The sequence below is a fragment of the Homalodisca vitripennis genome, chromosome 7, assembly GCF_021130785.1.
Source record: "Homalodisca vitripennis isolate AUS2020 chromosome 7, UT_GWSS_2.1, whole genome shotgun sequence".
Taxonomy (NCBI): Eukaryota; Metazoa; Arthropoda; class Insecta; order Hemiptera; family Cicadellidae; genus Homalodisca; species Homalodisca vitripennis.
The window spans coordinates 64,830,145-64,849,502 of NC_060213.1; the positions used below are offsets into that span (position 1 = coordinate 64,830,145).

The 19,358-nt window shown below is 33.4% G+C and overlaps 1 protein-coding gene across 1 annotated transcript in view; it reads right to left on the reverse strand.

Annotated features, from left to right (window-relative positions):
- LOC124366753 (disintegrin and metalloproteinase domain-containing protein 11) overlaps window positions 1–19,358 on the reverse strand; it is a 492,839-nt gene that overhangs the window by 344,307 nt on the left and 129,174 nt on the right. Inside the window, exon 3 of the mRNA XM_046823354.1 lies at window positions 9,203–9,283. Within this exon, the coding sequence (XP_046679310.1) occupies window positions 9,203–9,283 (81 nt within the window). The remainder of the gene's footprint in view (window positions 1–9,202; window positions 9,284–19,358) is intronic.

The window sequence follows — 19,358 nt, forward strand, 5'->3', positions numbered from 1 at the left end:
TGTTGTACTGTTCACAGCTTATCATAATCTGGAAATTGCATTCTATTAACCAGTACTACATAATCTGTTGTGGTGTATACACTTACACTTTCTAGGAGGAATTAATTTTAAACATTGATACCACAGATATCTTGGTATATATCCACTTATCATTATTTATTATTTTAAGAAGGTCCAGGCAGTTTTCAGTTGGGATTTTCTTTAGTATTTGTTATTTTTAAGAAATATTTTGTTACAGCTTGAAAGACATAATTTCTAAATATATGGAAATTATATTTTTTTTATTATTTAATGAGGAGTGGTATGAATTTAAATTAGAAATTGCGGAACTTTATTCAGGCCTCAAAAACAGTAGATGAAAGAGTATAATTTGCACGGTATTTACATGAATGATGATTGGAGGAAATAACATGTTTTATACAGGTAAAAATACCTGTATATAAAAATACCTAATTTCCCTACGTAACCTTTTATTACAAAACTAATCATTAAAATAAATTATATGTAATTAAAATATATGGGATTTAAAGCCATAAATCAATAAAATCCAATTCATTCTCACAATTTATAACTAATGGACATAATTTTAGCGTGGGTATTTTGATCTTTAGCCGTTTTTTTGGACCTGACTAAAAGAGACCTAAATTTCCTAAATTAAAATGATTACAATTTTCTTTCGGAGCGATTAAACCATTTCCATTTTTTCTATCTTTAACGAGTTTGCTTAAGAGTTTATAAATAATGCACTGAAAATCGACCCTACAAATTTAAAAGACAGCCTGTCAGCAATGTGCAACCAGCACATCAATTTCTATAACCGTTATACAGGAAAGCCAGATAAAAATATAAACACATATTATGTAGCTATCCGTTCTATTCATATCACATATAACACGTCTGGTCTTAATCCATGTTCAGACAGATAAAAGCCGATTGAGTTAAAATACCGTAACAAGTAGTGTGTCAGTAAACATTATGATATATGATTTATTCAATGAGAGGGTCTGATACACACAAGGGAACTTCCGTTTACTGTATATTATGCGATGTTGAACATTACTCCAATACATGAATACCAAGGATTATAATTTTTATAAATGACTTTATGGACTAAACTAGGATCACAACTAGAGTTGTATATTTAATGTTAATAAAACACGATACAACGGAGAATCGAAGGACTCGACTAAATACTACGAAAGAGTTTTCACATAGACGGACAGACAGACGGACGGACTGCACTTTTGATAAAAAAATATTACAGTTCTTCCTTGAACCATGAGATTTATACGCCAATTTCCAGGTCTCTAGAAACTTTCTATTAAGAACCAATATTATGATACTAATACTATTGTTATTGATACGAAAATTATGGCAGCTCTCCCTTGAACCAAGAGAAACCTGTAAACCGATTGTCAAATGTCTAGGAACCTTCTATTAAGAACTGTTACGCAGGCGGATATATACGTAAGGCCTACACTTTGACCTTTTGATACAAAAATTATGCCAGTTCTTCCGTGAACCAAGATATACACACACCAATTGTCAAATGACTAGGAACCTTCTATTAAGAACTGCTACGCAGAAGGATATATACGTAAGGCCTACACTTTGATCTTTTGATACAAAAATTATGCCAGTTCTTCCGTGAACCAAGATATACACACACCAATTGTCAAATGACTAGGAACCTTCTATTAAGACCTGTTACGCAGACGGATATATACGTAAGGCCTACACTTTGACCTTTTGATACCAACATTATGACAGTTCTTCCGTGAACCAAGATATACACACACCAATTGTCAAATGTCTAGGAACCTTCTATTAAGAACTGTTACGCAGACGGATATATAGTAAGGCCTACACTGTGATCTTTTGATACAAAAATTATGCCAGTTCTTCCGTGAACCAAGATATACACACACCAATTGTCAAATGACTAGGAACCTTCTATTAAGAACTGTTACGCAGACGGATATATACGTATTGCCTACTCTTAGACCTTTTTATACCAAAATTATGACAGTTCTTCCGTGAACCAAGATATACACCCACCAATTGTCAAATGACTAGGAACCTTCTATTAAGAACTGCTACGCAGACGGATATATACGTAAGGCCTACACTTTGATCTTTTGATACAAAAATTATGACAGTTCTTCTGTGAACCAAGAGATACACACACCAATTGTCAAATGTCTAGGAACCTTCTATTAAGAACTGTTACGCAGACGGATATATAGTAAGGCCTACACTTTGATCTTTTGATACAAAAATTATGCCAGTTCTTCCGTGAACCAAGATATACACACACCAATTGTCAAATGACTAGGAACCTTCTATTAAGAACTGTTACGCAGACGGATATATACGTATTGCCTACTCTTAGACCTTTTTATACCAAAATTATGACAGTTCTTCCTTGAACCAAGAGAAACTTATCCACCAATTGTCAAATGACTAGGAACCTTCTATTAAGACCTGTTACGCAGACGGATATATACGTAAGGCCTACACTTTGACCTTTTGATACCAACATTATGCCAGTTCTTCCGTGAACCAAGATATACACACACCAATTGTCAAATGACTAGGAACCTTCTATTAAGACCTGTTACGCAGACGGATATATACGTAAGGCCTACACTTTGACCTTTTGATACCAACATTATGACAGTTCTTCCGTGAACCAAGATATACACACACCAATTGTCAAATGTCTAGGAACCTTCTATTAAGAACTGTTACGCAGACGGATATATATAGTAAGGCCTACACTTTGATCTTTTGATACAAAAATTATGACAGTTCTTCCGTGAACCAAGATATACACACACCAATTGTCAAATGTCTAGGAACCTTCTATTAAGAACTGTTACGCAGACGGATATATACGTATTGCCTACTCTTAGACCTTTTTATACCAAAATTATGACAGCTCTTCCGTGAACCAAGAGAAACTTACCCACCAATTGTCAAATTTGACTAGGAACCTTCTATTAAGAACTGCTACGCAGGCGGATATATACGTAAGGCCTACACTTTGATCTTTTGATACAAAAATTATGACAGTTCTTCTGTGAACCAAGAGATACACACACCAATTGTCAAATGTCTAGGAACCTTCTATTAAGAACTGTTACGCAGACGGATATATAGTAAGGCCTACACTTTGATCTTTTGATACAAAAATTATGCCAGTTCTTCCGTGAACCAAGATATACACACACCAATTGTCAAATGACTAGGAACCTTCTATTATGAACTGTTACGCAGACGGATATATATGTAGGCCTACTCTTAGACCTTTTTATACCAAAATTATGACAGTTCTTCCTTGAACCAAGAGAGAAACTTATCCACCAATTGTCAAATGACTAGGAACCTTCTATTAAGAACTGCTACGCAGACGGATATATACGTAAGGCCTACACTTTGATCTTTTGATACAAAAATTATGACAGTTCTTCTGTGAACCAAGAGATACACACACCAATTGTCAAATGTCTAGGAACCTTCTATTAAGAACTGTTACGCAGACGGATATATACGTATTGCCTACTCTTAGACCTTTTTATACCAGAATTATGACAGTTGTTCCTTGAACCAAGAGAAACTTATCCACCAATTGCCAAATTTCTAGGAACCTTCTATTAAGAACTGTTACGCAGGCGGATATATACGTAAGGCCTACACTTTGACCTTTTGATACCAAAATTATGACAGTTCTTCCTTGAACCAAGAGAAACTTATCCACCAATTGCCTAATTTCTAGGAACCTTCTATTAAGAACTGTTACGCAGGCGGATATATACGTAAGGCCTACACTTTGACCTTTTGATACAAAAATTATGCCAGTTCTTCCGTGAACCAAGATATACACACACCAATTGTCAAATGACTAGGAACCTTCTATTAAGAACTGTTACGCAGACGGATATATACGTAAGGCCTACACTTTGATCTTTTGATACAAAAATTATGCCAGTTCTTCCTTGAACCAAGAGAAACTTATCCACCAATTGCCAAATTTCTAGGAACCTTCTATTAAGAACTGTTACACAGACGGATATATACGTAAGGCTTGCCCTTTGATCGTTTGACCCATGAATAGGGTTCTTCTTTGATATATCAGAAACCTTAGTACCAAGTATCTACGACTTTTATTGTTATCACCTTGACGGTAAAATAACGGAATTTTTGAAAATATAGGAAGCTAGACGTCAGAATGCATATTAATGAATCATTCAATTTTCTTTTTGTAATTTATATTATATTAAAACTCAATACATTGTTTTGTAGGAATATTTTATATGATTTGCTGAAATATTATGTATATTTATATGCATAGACAGTATGTATAAATATAAATTTGTATCTACTTTGCTGGAACACATAACTCAGTATACTAAGTATAGCCATGCCGTTGTGATAAAAAATACGACAGTATCTTTCATTAAATCAAGGATTTTTCAGTCTCAACAATAGATTTATACATGTTTTTTTTGTATATTTTTCGAAGCAAACGTTCCCCACCACCCCACACCGTCGAATAATTGTAGCCAAGGTTTCTGTGGATTTAAAGAAACATTCCCCTCCCCCCGCTCCTGTGTTACGATTCCGAGCTGCTCGCTTCTAATTAACTTTTAATTATGAACATTGTACGAATATCTGAAAAAAGAGTAGGAGATTGATTTCCCCGCAAAAACGTAGATCGATCTTACCAAGTGGATAGAATTACAATTTTAAACATATTCCAACTGACTTCTGCACTTGGAATATCACTCGTTACCAAAAACATTAACAGTTGAGCCTCATAACCATATACTACAACAAGCAATGTTGTTTTTAGCACTACAGGAAATGTCAATGTTGTTTGAGTAGTATCCCAAAGGTTTATATTCTGCTAAGTACACGGTTGATTATACTGTTTATGTAGACGGTGAGCAAAGTCTGGCAATGGGGGTTTAGGAATATTCATAACAAAAATTTTAATTAGCAATGCGTTTCTCAAACATTAAACAAAACTCCTTTGATATAACTGCTCACTTAAAAATACAGATAATCTTAGATAACTTAAATAATCAGATGTAAAAAAAAACATATTATTAAACACGCCTCCTTCGTTATTAAAAGTACTTTACTGATATATGAGGATCTACAAGTATAAAAGGGTTTCAAACATTTAATATCGATATTTGTTGCAACAACAAAAAACACGACGTTTCAGGGACTGGCATCTACACTCTTCCTAACGTGTCAAGTGGTTGAAACATGGTCAGAATACAGAAGCTGTATCAAACTAAATATCTTAATGTTAATTGACATTTACATCCCTCTAGCGTAAATATAACTTCTCAGATAAAGAAGATTCAAAATCCACCAAGTTCTATGAATGTTCCCATGTCTATTCACTACTTGTTTTGCCTTATTGGTACGTACTAAAAGTGGGAAACCTATTAAAACCATCTTTTAGCAATCCAGCTAATTTTAAAAATAGCAATTAAATAATTTAATTTGAATAAGATCCATATAATTGGGTTGAATTTTGATAGAATCATATCTAATCCAATACTCACTTTATGATGTACCCTTCAATCAGATTCATTCCCTCCCCCACCCAAACCCAATTCTTAATTAAGGCACTTCACTTGACTCCTTTTTGTGAAGCTTCGCCATGTTAATGCTAGTGTATTGAATAATTGAGATATTATGTTTTTCGTAGTTTTTTTTTTAATAAACGAGCTTTACAAAATTAAGATGGATGGGACAATAATTTCACTAAAATAAAAAAAACCCGTTCTGAAAAAGGATAATTACGAGTGTAACAAGTGTTGAAGTGTAACAGTTATCTTTTGAGAATTCAAAGTTTTAAACAGACTAGTCTGACTCCTATTAATTGGAACCCAATCTTGTTGATGGGAAAATCAGGACGTGTGCCAAGTTACATGACGAACAAGTCCATTGAGTGTCGAGCTTCAACATTGTTTGAAAGCGGAGACATGTAAAAGTTATAACAAGCGGGAATTACAGTCTGAGGTCTGTACGTGGTGACGTACACGACTTCTAGTCTGATTCTAAGCGGCTTCGGTGAATCAACAGCTGCGCGCAGGCTTCCGACTTCAAACATCTTGATTGTGTTCTAACTTGGTTAATTTCCTGCGAATTGTGTATCGTACCACAACACAACACACTCAAGGCCTATCAACTTCGGTGTTGTAATTGTGTGGGAACTATTGTGTCTCATAAATAGTTACAGCAATCCCAGTAAAGGGTTCTATAGTTTTTAAACTCTTAAATAAGTATTTAACAGCGAATCTTGTTAAATGCTTTGATAATTATTTTGAAAGAGCTTAACTTTAGAAATATAATAAATAACTTTAAAGTGTATCTTTATAAATGATTGACAAGAATAAAATAGTAATACGTGGGAGGAATATATCAGTACTGAGCTAAATTCAAATTATATCTCAAAACGATGAAGGTTCAGGAAGAGTAACTAATTTTTTTATAACCTAATTATTCATAATATAAATTAGTTTTGTAAATAAAATTTGTATATATGATCCTGCAAAAAAATCTATGGAACCACTCCGATTCACATACAGTGTTGAAATAATCATGGGATTGAAAAGATATGAATTGGAAGGAATTTAATTCAATTAAACTAAATTAAAGGAATTTTAGCATAACGCTTATCATTTAAATTTTAAAACGACATCTACCACTTAGAATGATAAAATATAAAGTAAAGAATACAGGTGCAAGAGTAGATCTCTAAGGGACGCCATATTTTTCGTTCCTATAAAAATATAAAACAGTTTGCAAGTTTCAATATAATTAATCACCATTTAAGAGAGGCCAGCGAGTTCAATAGAAGTCTTTTGATATTCCTTTACAATACTGAAGAGAAATATTTTAAATGAACCAAGAGTATTGTTTGCTTCTTAGAATACAATTTGCGCGTAAAGATAGTACTGTAATTTAGTTATAAAAAAATGATGCTTATCAAAGTAAACGCAACCAGCATTCTTATAATAGTTTAATATAATTATAACAGTGTATAATAGTTGCGTATACATTTATTGCATTGGGATTTACTGTTTAAATAAGTAAACAAATAGTTATAAGTATGGGAATTACAATAATGGTATATTTGTACAGCAAGAGTGGTGATGACGAGACTACGGAAGAGCTTCTAGAAGGTAACAAGGCGTTTTATTGGCTGCTATCTTGTTATCTGCTGCCATATTGGTGAGTGAGCAGCGTATCACATTGGGACTCGAATCTCTTCATCGTCACTACATGTCGTCATGCTTCAATGGGACTATTCTCGCTACCTTATCTGCTGCCGTATTGGTGAGTGAGCAGCGTATCACATTGGGACTCGAATCTCTTCATCGTCACTAAATGTCATCATGCTTCAATGGGTCCCGTCTTGATATCTTGTTATCTGCCGCCGTTAAGACTCGCATTTATTCATCAACACTACACTTCGTCATGCTTCAATATGTCTCTTCTCACTAATTTTTTATCTGCTGTCGTATTGGTGAAGTCAGTAGCGTATCACATTGCAAATCGCATCTCTTTATCAACACTACACTTCGTCCTGCTTCAATATGTCTCTTCTCACTAATTTTTTATCTGCTGTCGTATTGGTGAAGTCAGTAGCGTATCACATTGCAAATCGCATCTCTTTATCAACACTACACTTCGTCCTGCTTCAATATGTCTCTTCTCACTAATTTTTTATCTGCTGTCGTATTGGTGAAGTCAGTAGCGTATCACATTGCGGACCGCATCTCTTTATCAACACTACACTTCGTCCTGCTTCAATATGTCTCTTCTCACTAATTTTTATCTGCTGTCGTATTGGTGAAGTCAGTAGCGTATCACATTGGGAATCGCATCTCTTTATCAATACTACACTTCGTCCTGCTTTAAGCGTTCTCTTGTCGTCGACAGTTTCAAATTGGAGTATTTATGTTATTCAAATTTCACTTATTACTTGTTCACATAATTCAATATAGTTAGGTTGTGCCTCTTGTACGTTAAAGTGTATTATAATTTACAAAAAAAGAGATAATAACCCAGATATAAACACAGTGTGTATGATAATCAACGACGAATCGCATGAGTGATCTATTCATTATCCCCCCCATAGTGTCATCCCTTTTTTGCGGTGCTGAAGAAAGAGACGACATTGATTTTCTTGTTAGTATCTTACTTTCGCCAGTGCTTGTGTGATGTGTTCTTGAATTCTCGTAATCGTGCTTGGGACTTGCATCCTGTGCAGTGACAACACATGGACTAGATTCAAAGCAGCTTTCGGGTGTGTATGAGACCTTTTCTTTCCCCTCCTTTCTTTTTTCTGTTCTTTATTTTGTATGTATTAATATCTCTCCCACTACCTGATGAAGAGGATAGATTTCAATCCTCGAAACGTTGTATAATACATTTTGTAACATATACAAATGGCAAATGCCTGATATTCTGTGATCCTTTACAGTCTTCTATAGCAAATTTTAAACAAAGAATTGATGTAGGTAAATAACTATATCTATTTCAAAATGCAAGATTTACCATATGAAAAAGCTGAGCGTTCTTTGATTACCTAATCTGTAATGGCATTAAATATCATCATATTAAGTGCAATATTTTCAAATTTAACAGCAAAAATAAAAATAAAAACTTTTTAATAAGATTTCATACTTCTTTTGAACCAAGGGATATCACCTTATTTTCAGTCATAATATATTAACTTACTTCGAGAACGAAGGATTATAATAGACACGGATTAAAAAAAAGACTATACTGTTAGACATTACTGTTAAAAGCAAAATATTTACTAATAATTAAAAACAGCATACATTTTACTTACATTTGCATTATTTAAGTCGTATTAAAAGAAATGAAAACAATACCTTTTTGGGTATATTTACACAATTTTCATATCTGTAAAAGATGCAGATTTTCCTTGGCTGTTTAGGCCTTAATAAAAATGAGCTTTATAATTTTTTACTAAATAATACTATAAAATACAATAGTAAAATATTTGTAAAATTTGTAAATGATAAAAAGTGAATTATCGACACAAAGTTATAACTAGCCAATTTACATAGTATAGCAGTGAAACATCTTATAACGTACAAAACAGACAAATACATAAGTATCAATGATAATGTGCAGGCCTACTTACGTATTGAGCTCAAGGTCGAGGCGAAATTTGTGGTTGAATGCTTTGATGAGCAATGAAGTACGGTGGAAATGTTTTTCCCGTCTGGAATAGAAAAAACAGGAAATAAGTCATCGTGTCTCTGTATCCTACTTGTAATACACAGAGTATAAATATTACATTATTACATATAGTAGTGCAAAACAATATAGATTGTAATAAGATTACTACTTTCTGTAAGACACCGGACAAACAATATGAGGTAAATACGTAGTTTATAAATGATACTAAATCTTTGCCCTCCCGTTCTTATAAGGAAAACTCTGTCACGAATAACAGGATATAGGAATGCTGAAACAATTTCAAACTTGGTACGGCAATTGAACTTTCAAATATCTTGAAAAACTGTTTTTAAATTGATAACTTATTTTTTATCAAACATAAATTGTTCTGGAATGCTGAAAACGAGAGAGTTACTAAATATGTAATAAGTAATTTTTGGTATCTTGAACGGTTTTCGAGATATTGGTTAAATTTAAAGTCCTTAAGAACTTTTCTATCACCAAGGGAAGGTTATTGCTGAAAAAGTTCAATATAGGCACAGACATTGATATTTTACATACCTCGCCTAAATTCGTTAGACTGGTTTGCCATCTCTGTCCATTATTGCGGCCGTAAAAAATTTTTAATAATTCATAACTCCGTTATTTATAATTACAGTGAAAAAAAAAAAAACTCTAGAAGGCTTGTAACATTTCCTATACTCTTGCTATAAACACTGTTTTTGTATCTCAAACAATTTTCAAGATATAGAAAGAAACATGCAAATCGCATTAGAATAAATTGATATCCTTTGAGGTGTCATAAAATCTACCTTCTTCTTCCAACAGAGCTGGAAACTAATTATTATTTTGAATTGTTAATGGATAAAAAATGTGTTTTGCTCTAGTTTTAGAGACCATTTATGTGTAATATGCATATTAAGAGAATTACTTTGTTATTTTTAAATCTTTTTTCAGTGGGTGTTGAAGACGTTTTCACATTATTCCAAGGCGTAAATCCAGTAAAGTTAAAAATCAGTAAAATTCTTTTATATATATTTTACGTTATCACGAAATTCACGTCAAAATTACGTAACATACTGTGCATTTACGTTCTCAATATTGAACACTTAGCAATGTACCTAACGCAATATTTCATTACAAACCTACAAGCATATGGTTTATGGTAAAACATGTATGAGTACTGGATACCACTAAAGTTATAATGATGTTTTACATTGTACAATATAAATTACAGCTTTGAAATGATTCCAAAAATAAGTTAATACTAAGTCGCATACTCACGGTCGATATAAAATATTTCAACCGTTTCAACGAGAATGAGCAAAAAAGTTCACCTATTATTTATTCACCCATATGCTACACAAATTAAAATTAGTACAACAGGGTAGAAGTCCATTCATATATAAAAACAACTATAGAAATATGCATTGCTCATATGAATGAAGGCTATTGGTCGAGTATTCGATGGAATGAAAAGAAAGCGTATACATTGATGTTTCGTAATTTTACCACACAAACAAGATCCAACAGGTTGTGGCTAAACCTAATTATTCGGTTAGTCGCTACCTGTAGAGCTTTTTGCAAGATACAGGGTAAAGGAGCGGGGGGGGGGGTTCGATATCAGAAAATGTATTACAATCTATTGGATTAACCTCTATCTGAAATATATGTATTTGTATGTACGTGACCACGACTTCACAAGGTTGAGGACTTTTTTGTACTAAATATAATTTAATTACATGACAAAATCATCAATAGGGTATTTGCCTTTTCCTTTGTTTGCGATGTTAAACCACAATCCTAATAATATTATATACATTTGTTTGTTTGTTTTGCTTTCACGCGGAAACTAATTAAAAGATTGTAGTTAAATTTTACATGGACATTGTTACGGTCCCTGGTATGAATATAGGACTACATTATTTTGCAATCTGAGAGCTCATTTTTGATGAGGGGTTTTTTAATAGAAGGGAACACATCCGGATAAAACAACTGTCTGTAGGATTCTGTTAAAATGAAGAGTGGGGATTAAGTAATAAAAGTTTAAACCAAACCAAGTGCTAAATTACTTTTAATAAGCGATTTTTATACATATATATATATATATATATATATATATATATATATATATATATAAAGGATTTTATTATATTTATTTACTTTTGTGTTGCTGATCAAATAAACAACTTTTTTATATGAAGACAAAACTGTTTTTTTTAAATTTTTTAACTGTAATTTTTTTCCGATTGTTTGATATTTTCAATATATGTTATTAGATCAAATTTGAAGTTATAATATTTAACACCCCAGCAATCGGGAATTTTGACTTTATTAAGCAAAAATATTTCCTTTATCAATTTGACTTCAATTGTATATTATGTGTTGTGAACTATGACATAGTTATTTGGTAAAAACATATAGTATTTTAATAAAATACGAAGAAATCATTGCAATTCTGAATAAACCTGTAATTCATACGTCACGTTACAAATTATATTATTTTACTAGCGATTTGGTACTGAAATAATTCAAATATAAGTTTTTATAACAGTTTATAAATTAACTAGCTTCAACCTGCGACTTTGCATGAAACCTCTGCTGAAAACATGGATATCGTGGACATATTTATTTTGACATTGTTAACTCTCGCGGGATTATAGAAGGTATTTAGCCTCCTGCTCCATTTAGGATTTAAATTAAAAAGAGCAGTTTTTTCAGACTCAGAAGTAGGAGAGTAAAATAGGTTTTATAAGTACTTGTGAAATAAATAAAGCTTCTCTCCAATATCCTAAGGGGTTTTAGTGAATAGCTCCAAATTTCAATATCAATTAAAACTACTAAAGCCCAGAGTGGAGAAATCCTAAAGTCTAAGTCCTTAGATGTTCAGTTAACTTATGGTGTAATAAATATTGAGGCTCTATGTAGTTTTTACACAAAATTAGGCATATTTTAGGTAAATATTAATACAGTGTTCATGGTTAAGAGCTTCAGGTATGAATGAGCACTTCTAGTTGGAATTAATTATATTCAGTCACAGGAGTTTCCTTCTCCTCTTTTTTCTTGATCGAACGATTTAGCTGATAGATATTTCCAAGAATCTAAGAATCTATCAATTAAATGCAAAGATGAAAATATCAATTTTGTTTTTCTAAAACATTGCAACAATCTGAGAGGGAATTTGAGATCATCTGTACAGATATTGATGGGACATAGAACTCTCATCCCAACTTATAAAAATCAATTAGTCCACACTTGGTCAAGTATGTGTAAAAGCAACTAAATAATCATCAAAGCTAGAGAAAAATATTTGGTGACAAGGGAAAGAAAGAAGTAACCTTTGCATTTGGTGATCAAATTCTTCATCAAAATACAAAAAAAAAAAACACTTTGGAGGCTAACCGAATACATATAGATTGGGTCGGAACCCAGATCATTCGATTTAAAGATAGTCTGCACATAAAAGAAAGAAAGATGACATATGTATATTCTATTGAGCTTGTATCAACTGATATTATTGTATCTGCAGTAATTTGATAATTTCCTTATTGACATGTTGCGATTTTTGGGTTAGAACACAAATAAATATTATTCAATCGTTTTTATGGTTAATTATAACCTTTATAGTTGACAAGTGCTAACATTATATTAATAATGTAATACTTCTTTATAACATTGTTCATTTTATGTAACAGAGAAAGTAATGAGTTTAAAATATAAAGAATTATGTAAGACTTAATGTCGTTGAACTTTAAACAGACCTGTAAATGAAAAGTTTCAAAGGACTCAGGAAGTTTTATGTCTTGATGTAATTTAAATTGTGGTTGAAGCAAGGAAATACAATATTAATGAAATTAAATTCCAGAAATTAATTTGAATTTGTAGTAAAACGGAAAATAATGCAGTTTATTTTTCGTGTTGCTACAATTTGTATGTGTCTATTGCACAACTTCATTAAAGTCGTATTTTAGTCGTTTTTGAGAAACTGTGTCGGTTTCCTGGACGTTTTTCTAAACAGGTTTAAAGAAATAACTGTTACAAGGATGAAAATAGTTTTGTATGATAAAAAGCAACCGGTTATAACTGTATGCAACGTTGTGATATATTAAATAGCCTTCTTGGAATATCGACACCAATAAATTTAAGTACTACATGAAACAAATCTCATACGGTTACAAAAAAACAATATGAATTCGGTTGACAACCTTTTATATGACAACCTGTTTAGGTTGTTTGATCTGCCTAATCAAAAGTATTTCTAGGGTATCCCCTGTTGTATGAAGGAGGGTAGCCTTAGAAAGAGCTTTAGTAAGTTTCATTTTGTAAATTTTGAAATCAGAAGCGTTTGTAGACAAGGATTTGGCTCTAATGGAAAGACTTTTTGGTATGTACTTTTTGACGTGATTTGGATGGCAGCTACTGTAATGTAGGTAATTCATTTTAATACCCTTAATATGTATTTTGGCTTTTAAAATATGATTTTCTAGAAAACTTCAACATCCAAAAAAGTGACGATTTTTGTTATTAATATTCCAATTAAAGTTAAGACATGAAAATTTATTTAAACTATCAAGGAACTGATGAAGTTTCTCTAAACCATGATTCCAGATTCCAAAAATGTCCTCTATAATTCTGAGCCACAACAGAGAAAGGAAATTTTTAGTGTTAAGAAAATTTTGTTCTACAAATCCAATAAAAAGGTTGGCGTATGATGTATGCCATTCGAGTACCCATCGCCGTTCCTTTAATTTGGAGATAATTCTGATCCATGAATTTGAAATTGTAAATGAATGAGTGAGGTTAGAATGTTAGTTAAAGGTTTAGTGTTATTTGGATTTGTTTCAAGAAAATGTGAAGCGGCTTCCAGACCACCTTGATGTGGAATGTTAGTGTAAAGCGATTCTACATCTATCGTTACAAGAATCGTCTCATCAGAAAGTGGCTGGTGAATATCCTTGAGTCTTGATAAAAAGTGTCCGGTGTCTTTGATGAAGGATGGAAGATTTCTTACCAGGCGTTGCAGGTTGTCATCTACGAATACTGAAATTCGCTCTGTAGGAGGACCGATGCTTACTACGATAGGTCTGTCAGGAGTTGGTCTCGATGGTTTATGTATATATATATCAATATTTATTACACATATTACACAAGAGTATGTATTTAATCAAATACAACGAGCAAACTGTCCCTTCCGTGAAGAAATGATTTAACATTCAGATTTTGAAAGTGAAAGCACGTTCTCTTATATTTTCATTCGCTAAAATTGTTGTACGAACGTGACGAGCGAAAAGGGTGGTGAGGTAGTTTTATGAAAGCAAATGATTAAAATCACGCCCTTAGTTTCCATCAAAGGGTAGGACAGACGGACGGGCAGTCGGACAGGGCCGTTGAAATGATACACACAGTCGAGCTGCGGAACGCATTTTAATTAACAGTTCCTTAATAGATTGAAAGTTTTAATATGAATGTTTCCAATGAACGAATAAATCCAGAAATCAAATAAAGCTCTATATGAAATTCTAAAAAATGCAAACGCCAACAAAAACTCTAATTTAAACTCGTCCATGAGCTGAGGGGAGGGGATATTGAAAAAGTTGATATTGCGTCAGAGAAATTAAAGTTGTCCTTGCCAACGACGAAACCGCCGGGTCACCCAACTCGCTAAACGATAAATAAACGGCAAGTGAGAAGTACGTGACATAAGTTTTATTAATTATTGATTTTAATTTTATTATTAACAATTTAAGCCAGTTTCAAAGTTACGTTTCAGAAATGTTCGTTTTGTTAACGATATGTATGTTATAATATGTTAGTTATACGTTACAACTCTTACATTGGAGGATTTAAGCTTATGGAAGAAGATTCGTTCAATTATTTATTTCCTAATACCGTAAACTGAACGTAACCTATCTTCATATGAAATAGGTTTGAAATAAAAACACACAGTATTGTATAAAATCAACTAGTTTGGGAAATGGATTTACCATTGAAAATAAAAAGTATGATTTGTTTATATTAAAATTTACACTGCACTTATGGTTTAAATGCACTATGTAGCTTTCATTTTTATAAGGAGGTTCGTTCTACGCCAATGGTATTTGAATTGAACATACTAAACTTTTATACAGTAAAAAAGTCGAAACCTACTTAAAAATATTTTTGATTTCCTCGGGAATTGAACGGGGCAATCCAGTGGATGTCTAGAAGCGATAAATTACTAACAAAAATATCGAGATATTGGGGTAAAAGGATTGTTGGATAGGACTTGTCTACTATAGAGAACTACTGTTGGAGTGAATGGAGCAACCTATATTTTAGGTCTCTTAGGACAGGAAGCTTATAAATTGCACTTAGTCATATAAAGACCTTTGCGCTGCTTTTGGAATGACAGGATATTCAGAATGGGTAAGGTTAGAGGGTAGGATCCGCCTTCTACCGAAATCCATGAGGAGAAATTAGGGCACTAATCTCAAAGTCATGTCCGCGCGGAATAAAGGGAGGCCAGCTCTGAACCAGCCTCTCCAGTCAAAGCAGGCAGGGGGTGGCACACCCTTGTTGAGGCTAGCAAGAACCTTCCCAACAGCCATCTCCCGCAGTAGACTAGACCTATCGAATTACCCTTGTACCCCAGAATCTTGACATTTGCGGTTAGTGATGTGTCACTCCTGGACATCCGAAAGGTAGCCCTGATATAAGTGATACATCGGTTTTTGCTGTGCCCACTGGTAGATTCAACTGGAAGGTATAAACCAGCCGGAAGGGATTCCTGCTGGGTTAGGGGCGACCTAAGTACTACTTGCTCCAAGCCTAAACATGAAGTAGTATTGCCTCCTAGCCACTTTCACTGCAAAAGACTAGCCGCCTCTTGTTCTAAGGACATGGCAAATAAATACCCGTTATCTAACTTCGATGGGTGGGTAAAACATGAGGTAGCCACTATCCCCACCTTTCCCATCCTGAATATCGTGTCGCTCCAGAAGCTAACGCGAATGTTCTCTTAGAACTAAGATAATGAGTGGTTTCCTCAGCTGTCTTAAGTGAACAAAGTATAAAAACATAGTATTGGGGTGGAATATTAAATAAACCATCCTTATGAGTATGATTGTTTGAAACAACATGACATTAAACACTTGACAACGGCAAATGCTTTACGGTGCGGAGGATGTTTGATGTCACACAAAACAGACCAGCATTAAAGGTGTTAAAAATAGTGTCACCTTGTTGCAGAATCAGATCGCATATCATTTCGGTTCACTGAAAAATCACAAAGTATAGATGGCCAATGATGGAGGGTCGAATGAGTGTAGAGAAATTGTGAAAGCACTACAGCTAGTGTTGACTTTCACAACGGCTCTCAGGACAGTCTTGTGATCACGACGGTGATCAGAACCTATTTATCCTTTATAAATCAAGAGGCACCATCGATTAGCTACAATTAGGTGCAGTTACCATGGCAACGGCAGTTGTGATATCAGACAACTCGTTAGTTATTTCATTCTTTATTGAGCTTCGTTCGTGGTATTGCGGTGCTATTGCCACGTCCCACACAAATTTATATAACTATTTCAACGAAATAACCTTTTTAAAATTCAGTGTTTACGAAACATACAAAAATAGGAAAACTTTGGCAGTACTGCAAATTACTTGTTTCACTTACACTTCGCTTTCAAAAAGTCATGGTCCATTTTATGATTTATTGAAGTTCTTCTGTCACGTTTTATCTAAACTAAATAGTTTTTAGTAATTACTTTTTAAATGTAACACACCCATTGAAAGACATATTGCGATATAGGATGGTAACAACAAAGTAAGCCCACTCATCTTTAATGATACGAGTTTATTACAAAATGAATAGGAGGTATCTATCACACAAGCATTTATATACTGTCTCTTTTCCGAAAATGTTAACGAGTCAAACTCTACCATTAGCCTCCTACCAGAAGTCCTGTCAACAGAAAGATCTTAACGAAATTCAATACATTTTACATACATTAAACTTTTTCCTCAAACTAAATGGCGGCCGATTCCAAATAATGTTTATATGCGTGTTGCAGGTCAAATAGCTATAAACTTTGTATACGAGTAGACAACGTGTTTTGACATATTTCTCAGATATTTCTTATATAACAATTTCTTACTTCTTACCCACTACAAAAAAGAAAATGATATTTTCCATAATTCATTAATATTCAATTATGATATTGAAAGAGAACTCTTAATTATTGAACATAAGTTCTAAACTGTTTTAAAAGGCCCATTAAGAGTACAATTAATTTTAAACGGTATTCTATTTGAATTATCTTTGATTTGTTTTACTTCGTTGGAAAACAAATTAGTTTGATTCATGTAATTTATACAATTATTATAATAGGTGACATCTTATATAAATATCTTATTTTCCTATATTCAAATGTAGAATTTGTGTTGAACTTTACATTTTGTTGTACAAGCTATGAAGTAAAATGTATAGGTTTTCAATGAAATACGAAGGATGATTGTACTTATGTAATTAAAATCATATTCTTTTATTAAAATTATACTCAATCTAGCAACTACCGGCGGTATTGAATGCGATTTTCTTCTGAAAAACAGGACCATTGTGGGCATATTAGCCGGGGAGTAAACAGTTTTTATAAGTATTTGTGGAATAACTCAAATTGCCCTCCACTATTTTATACTGTTTTTTTATCGAAAACCTCAACAATTTCAGTAACAATTGAACTATTTCAGCTCATTGTTGCGAAATCCTGAAGTCAAAGTCTTTAGCTTTTTAGTTAAATTGATATATTATAACATTATTCATGGTTAAGAACTTCAGATATTAAGCAAAATTGCGTACGATATAGTCTGTTATATAATAGTGTTATTTTTTATATCTGTGTTAGATAATTGAACAAGCTCTGCATACGTAATATAGCAAACATTTACAGTTAAAAGAGCATTTTTCTAAAAATTCCAATTTTATTATATGGATAACCTCTGTGCTGAGCAGTGGTTACAGAAATGTTTGGGAAATCAAGTGATATCACTTTTAAGCTTACTTTATGCTTTCAATACTATAAATGTACAGACATTTTAAATGGTACTCTAAATAATTAAATATATGAGTTTTGTCTCGTTATAATGTTTAAAGCACTATTGATTAAATTTTAACATATTCTTCTTTGAATAAAAATGTTTTCTGTATGTTACTCGTTACTTTGTTACTCGTATTTAGGCCAAGGTTTGACCATATTTTATAACAGCGTGACCTCTTAGGAATTGTATCTTTCCTTGTGGGATACCCTGTATTTTTATAGTAGAAAAAAGTAAGAGAAACGGTACTATGCCTTCTCGGCAAAAAAATACGGGTTCATTTACGGAGGAGAATCTTTTTAACTGTACAGTCTAACGTGTTAAAGAAAATAAAACTTACTAACCAATATGTTGTATGTTTAGCCAGATATATGTATAAAACAGTATTTTTTATAATTAAGTCCATACGATTCTCAATGTTATTAACTCTGTAACAAGGGAATGAGTACAAAAAGGCACGGAATAGGAACAAAACTATTATGCGCGCCGGGCCTTTAGTGAAACTGTAACGCGATTACATTTGTTTCGTCCGAGTGCGCAGAAACAAAAGGCGTTATAAACACAATAATTGGTGAGCACAGGGAATTTAATTTCTGCACGGTTGGCAATCAATTTCATTAAGGTAATATAATTACCGCGAGCAGTGCTGCCAGGCTACAGGAGGGCGGATCAGGAGGTACTTGTTAAATGTGTGTCAGTGTTGCGCGGATTGACCGATAGGGGCGTGGCGATCGATTCTATTACTATGTGTACAGGTTGCTAGGTTACCGCCGCCTGGTGCGCGGCCATCATGGTTCCCGTGAACATCTCAATACAGAGAGCCAAGGCGCGTGGGACAGTCGGAGACAAATTAATAGGTTACGTTTATTTGTTCGTCTCCCTCGCGTATTTGCCCTTTGCATTTGATCTGGCCAACGTCCCTCACCCAAATTGGGTTCATTCCTGGAAAGTTTTCAGCCAAGCGTAAATTACACCGGGGACTGAAAGGGTGGCGTGACAAGAGAAGTTAATAAACATACACCCTTGCTTTGGCGTTTAAAATA